The 4,714-nt window shown below is 38.0% G+C and overlaps 1 protein-coding gene across 1 annotated transcript in view; it reads left to right on the top strand.

Annotated features, from left to right (window-relative positions):
- LOC106868713 (uncharacterized) overlaps positions 1–4,714 on the top strand; it is a 105,764-nt gene that overhangs the window by 96,619 nt on the left and 4,431 nt on the right. The window contains exon 2 of the mRNA XM_014914100.2: positions 3,702–3,857. Coding sequence (XP_014769586.1) covers positions 3,720–3,857 — 138 coding nt within the window. The 5' untranslated portion in view covers positions 3,702–3,719. The remainder of the gene's footprint in view (positions 1–3,701; positions 3,858–4,714) is intronic.

Raw genomic sequence — 4,714 nt, 5'->3', positions numbered from 1 at the left:
TATATATATATATATGCATATACATGTGTATATTTATACGCACATACACATACATATGTGCGTGGGTGTACGTACATCTTGGAAAAGAGATTCTTTTAAGTTTTGGTCATAATACGACTCATATATACAAGCATGTCTATGTGTGTATGTATGTAGAGAGAGAGAGAGAGAGACAGAGAGACAGAGAGACAGAGATAAAGAGAGAGAGACAGAGACAGACAGACAGACAGACAATGCCAAAAAGCGTCCTTACGCCATTCGATTATGTTTGGGATTCCTCGTGCAATCTGGAAGAAGTTGGCATCCTTAGGGTTGTAGTTGCCTCACTTGTTTTTTCTATCTTTCTTTCTCCACCCTCAACCCTCTCTCCCTCTCTGCTTCTCTCTTTCTCTCTCTCTCTCTCTCTCTCTCTCTCTCTCTCTCTCTCTCTCTCTCTCTCTCTCTCTCTCTCTCTCTCTCTCTCTCTCTCTCTCTCTCTCTCTCTCTCTCTCAAAAACTTTATTGAATTTACATACGGAACAAAATTGTCCAAAAGAGCTTCGAGGTGATATGACATATGTATGTGAGTGTATAATATGTCTGTATATGTATGCGCATCGTTATGTATGTGTGTGTATGTGTGAGTGCATACATGTTTGTATGTGTGTGTGTATCTGTGCCTGTGTGTATAATATGTGAGTATGTGTTTAAGTGCATGCATATATATATGTGAGTATGTGTTTAAGTGCAAATATATATATGTGAGTGTGTATTGTTCAATTTTATTGCTTTCTCTGTTTCAGAACCTAACATATGCCTCAAAGTTAATAATGACAAAAGAAATGCATGATGGGAATTAAATATACGTGTAGGAGGGGGCGCGCACTGAGTGCATATGTGTGTGTGTGTGTGTGTGTGTGTGTGTGTGTGTGTGTGTGTGTGTGTGTGCGTGTGTAAAAGATAGATACATGCATACATACATATATCCATCCATCCATCCATCCATCCATCCATACATACATACATACATACATACATACGTACATACATACATACATACATACGTACGTACATACATATATACATATCATTATTTTTAAAAGATCAAAAGAAATTATTATTATTATTATTATTATTATTATTAAGTTACAAAGTTACTCGTTGGACGAAAATCTCAGCCCTCAAATCACTTTGTAACTTCTGCCAATAACAAATACACATTCGCGCGCGTGCACACACATAATTCAAACAAAAATGGGCGATGAGAAAGAACTTATTTTGCCAGTGAAATGTCGAAAGGAGCCATACCAGATGCCGTTCGACATAAGCCATTTTTACCTTTGATCATAAATACGTTCTACTCTTTTTAAAATCGTTAGCGCGTCGAACAAAATGTTTAGTGGTATATCTGAGTTGAAATCCCTCTGTGATGAACGTTGACTTTTCATCCCTAGGGGATTGATAATGAAGGCGTGTGTCTCAGTGATTAGGATACTCGGCTCGCCATTATAACGTCGTGAGCTCGATTCCAGGTGACGCACTGAAACCTTGGGCAAGGCACTTTATTTCTCTATTTCATGTTGCTCCACAACACTCAGCTGACAAAAACGAGTAATCCCTGTATTTCAAAGGATCCAGTCTTGGGACATTCTGTGTCACACTGAATCTCCCTGAGAACTACGTCAAGGATACGCGTGACTGCGGAGTGCTCGACCACTTGCAGATTAATTTCACGGGCAGGCTGTTCTGCTGTTCGGATCCACTGGAACCCGCATCATCCTAACCGACGGAATGTCATCTAGGGGTTTGATGACATAAAGTACCAGTCGAGCACTAGTGTTGATAAAATCTGCTAACCTCTTCCTCGCCGCTCAAATTCCTGGCCTTGGGCTAACATTTGAAACCGTTACCATTATTATATAAGCTGGAGAAGAACTCGGTAGAACACACAGTTTGTTGGTGTGGAACAAACGACAGATGACAGATGTTTTTGCTGTACTGAAATCAACCTCTTAAATCACAATGAATGTTATCTTCAGTAGATTGTTAAAGGAAGGAATTTAATGTAAATAGCATCCAAAACAAATGTCAGATAAATTGCTTTTTATAAAGAATATGAATGACAATGTTTCTGATTTTTTATCATTAATGCTATTTATGAAATTAGGAGCTCAGCTCCACAGAATTAATTGTGACAACGTTATGATGAAACAGATGTAAATTTAAGTGGTCTCATTGTTATAGAAACAAAGGCTAAAAATGTTTGGGTTTCGACGGTTCTGAATTTAGATAAGGATTTTTTTAGCAATTGAATTATGGTTTTAATAATTTAATAATAATGCCAGTTCTCAAAACGAGGCATATACGTGTGTGTGTGTGTGTGTGTGTGTGTGTGTGTGTGTGTGTGTGTGTGATTGCATGAATATATTAAAAATACAGCTTGTGCTCATTTGATATAAATGAAACAAACGCCAAGTGTTAATAAACATGGCCGAGTGGTTAAGAAACTTGCTCTGCTACCTCGTATTTCGGGTTCAATCACACTGCGCAGCACCTTTGGAAAGCGTTATAGACCCAGGGTCGAACAATGCTTTGTCAGTCAATTTGCCAGACTAAAACCGTGAGAAAGCCTGTCATATGTGTGTTTGTGGTGGCGGATGCGTCTGTGTGTTGTATTATTCTCCATCACCGTTTGACAACCGTATTGGTTTGATCATTTCCTCATCACTTATAAATCCGGCAAATGAGACGGATTGAAAAAGTACCAGACTTAATAATAAGTAATGGGGTCGATCTGTTTGACAAAATCCCTTAAGCGAGTGTTTCAGCATGGCTGCTGTCCAATGACTGTAGCAAGTAAAAGATAAGCATATAATGTATGTGTTTTTAGACTGATTGTTTTATTTGAAGCAAACGTGTAAGAGAATGAATGTCCTGCCGTCCAAAAACCGATCGCTAGTGTGGGAAAATGGACCGGTATGATGAGGTCTTTATCTGGCAGTCGGTTTACAAATTCTAAACGGAAACTGAATTAGAAATGGAAATTCTATTGAATTCATGTATTCAACTTAAATTTTGATTTATTATGACATATATATATATATATATATAAACGGTTCCACGATAAAATTTGAAACTTTTGCATTACATTAAACAGAAGTCATACTAAAACTAGATTCGTGAATAAATAGAGAACGACCTCTCTTCTATCTAATGTTTGTTATTACTCTCAGGTGGGTTTTAATCTTTCGACATTCATATTCTCAAATGTGACTCTTATTTATTCACAAGGTTTTGAATTAGTCATGCATTATCTTGTAGCTCTAAGAATTCAATGGTGTAATCGTTTTGTTTATAGAATATTACCGTAGAGTAGGTACAAGGCCCTGGATCTGACCTGTTTGAACATAAAACAGGTAGAATATTTAGGCCGGAAATGGCTGGTTTGAATGCTAAAGGGTTAAACATTGGGAGCAGAGAAAGAAATACTTTTATTTCTTTTGTTTGTTATGGTGTAAAATCTCAGAAGATGAGCGCGTATAAAGTGACAGAAGTTACTAATGGGTTAATAAACTAAGTCCTTGATGTGTATTTAGACGAATTCAGTCTGTTGTATTCCGTTGTTTATAATCATGATAATTTGTACCAATGTAACAGATATTTATGACCCACTTCTAAGTTAAACTTTTCTTTAAAATACCTACTCTTTATATTTGCTACAGGTTTCGCAATCAGATAAGATGGGTGTAATAACACTGTCTGACATCGATTATGGCCAGATATTCGGACCATTCCCAATATCTCAGACCAAAGCTGACCCCGCTACATTCATTGGTCTTCTGACCAAAGACAAACAAGTCGACACCATTTTACTTAAGGTCAGTATAAACAATGTATTTATGGCTTTCTTTCAATCATCAGAAAATATTAATTAATTCAACTCAAACTCACTCTATCTAAATTTAAATGCAACCCTGACTCACTATGTCTTTTTGTTGTCTACCTGTTTCAGTCACGTGGCTGAGGTCATGCTGGGGCACCGGATCGAAAGGGTTTAATCGTACAAATCAACACCGGTACTAATTTTTAAGTCTGGTACTTATTTTATCGGTCTCTGCCCAACTGTTAGATAACAAGGTTGTAAACAAACCAGCATCGCTTGTCAACACAAAGACATATTTTCCACACACACACGCACGCACACACACACACACACACACACACACACACACACATATGTATATTATATATATATATATATCTAGCGGCTGCCTCACAGTTTCCGTCTGCCAAATTCAGTCACGAGACACTGTTCAGCCAGGGGCTATAGTAGAAGACATTTGGTCAATATTCTGCGTAGTGGTATTGAACCCAAAGCCATATGGTTGCAAAACAAGCTTCTTCACCACACAGCCACCCCCGCGCCTAAGTATTTTAAAACTATTATACATTACATTCTATGCATATATATGTGCTTCTGTTTGTGATGGTGCACGTGTGCACGTGCGTTTGCTGCTGTGTGTGTGTGAGCATGTGTGTGTGTGAGCATGTGTGTGTGTGCATGTGTGTGTGTGTGTGTGTGTGTGTGTGTGCAATTAACTTTCCATACACAGATGATCAGAAATACTTATAAATCTAGACTGAACAGATGTGGTTTTGCATCTACCCTCTCTCCTATTTATTTCTTACTAACCTCATTCCCCCCCCCCCACCGCCATCTTGACGTTACCGAATT

Source organism: Octopus bimaculoides, chromosome 4 (genome assembly GCF_001194135.2).
Source record: "Octopus bimaculoides isolate UCB-OBI-ISO-001 chromosome 4, ASM119413v2, whole genome shotgun sequence".
NCBI classification, from domain to species: domain Eukaryota; kingdom Metazoa; phylum Mollusca; class Cephalopoda; order Octopoda; family Octopodidae; genus Octopus; species Octopus bimaculoides.
Note: the sequence above shows the minus strand (reverse complement) of the source record. Positions and strands in the feature narration are given on the sequence as shown.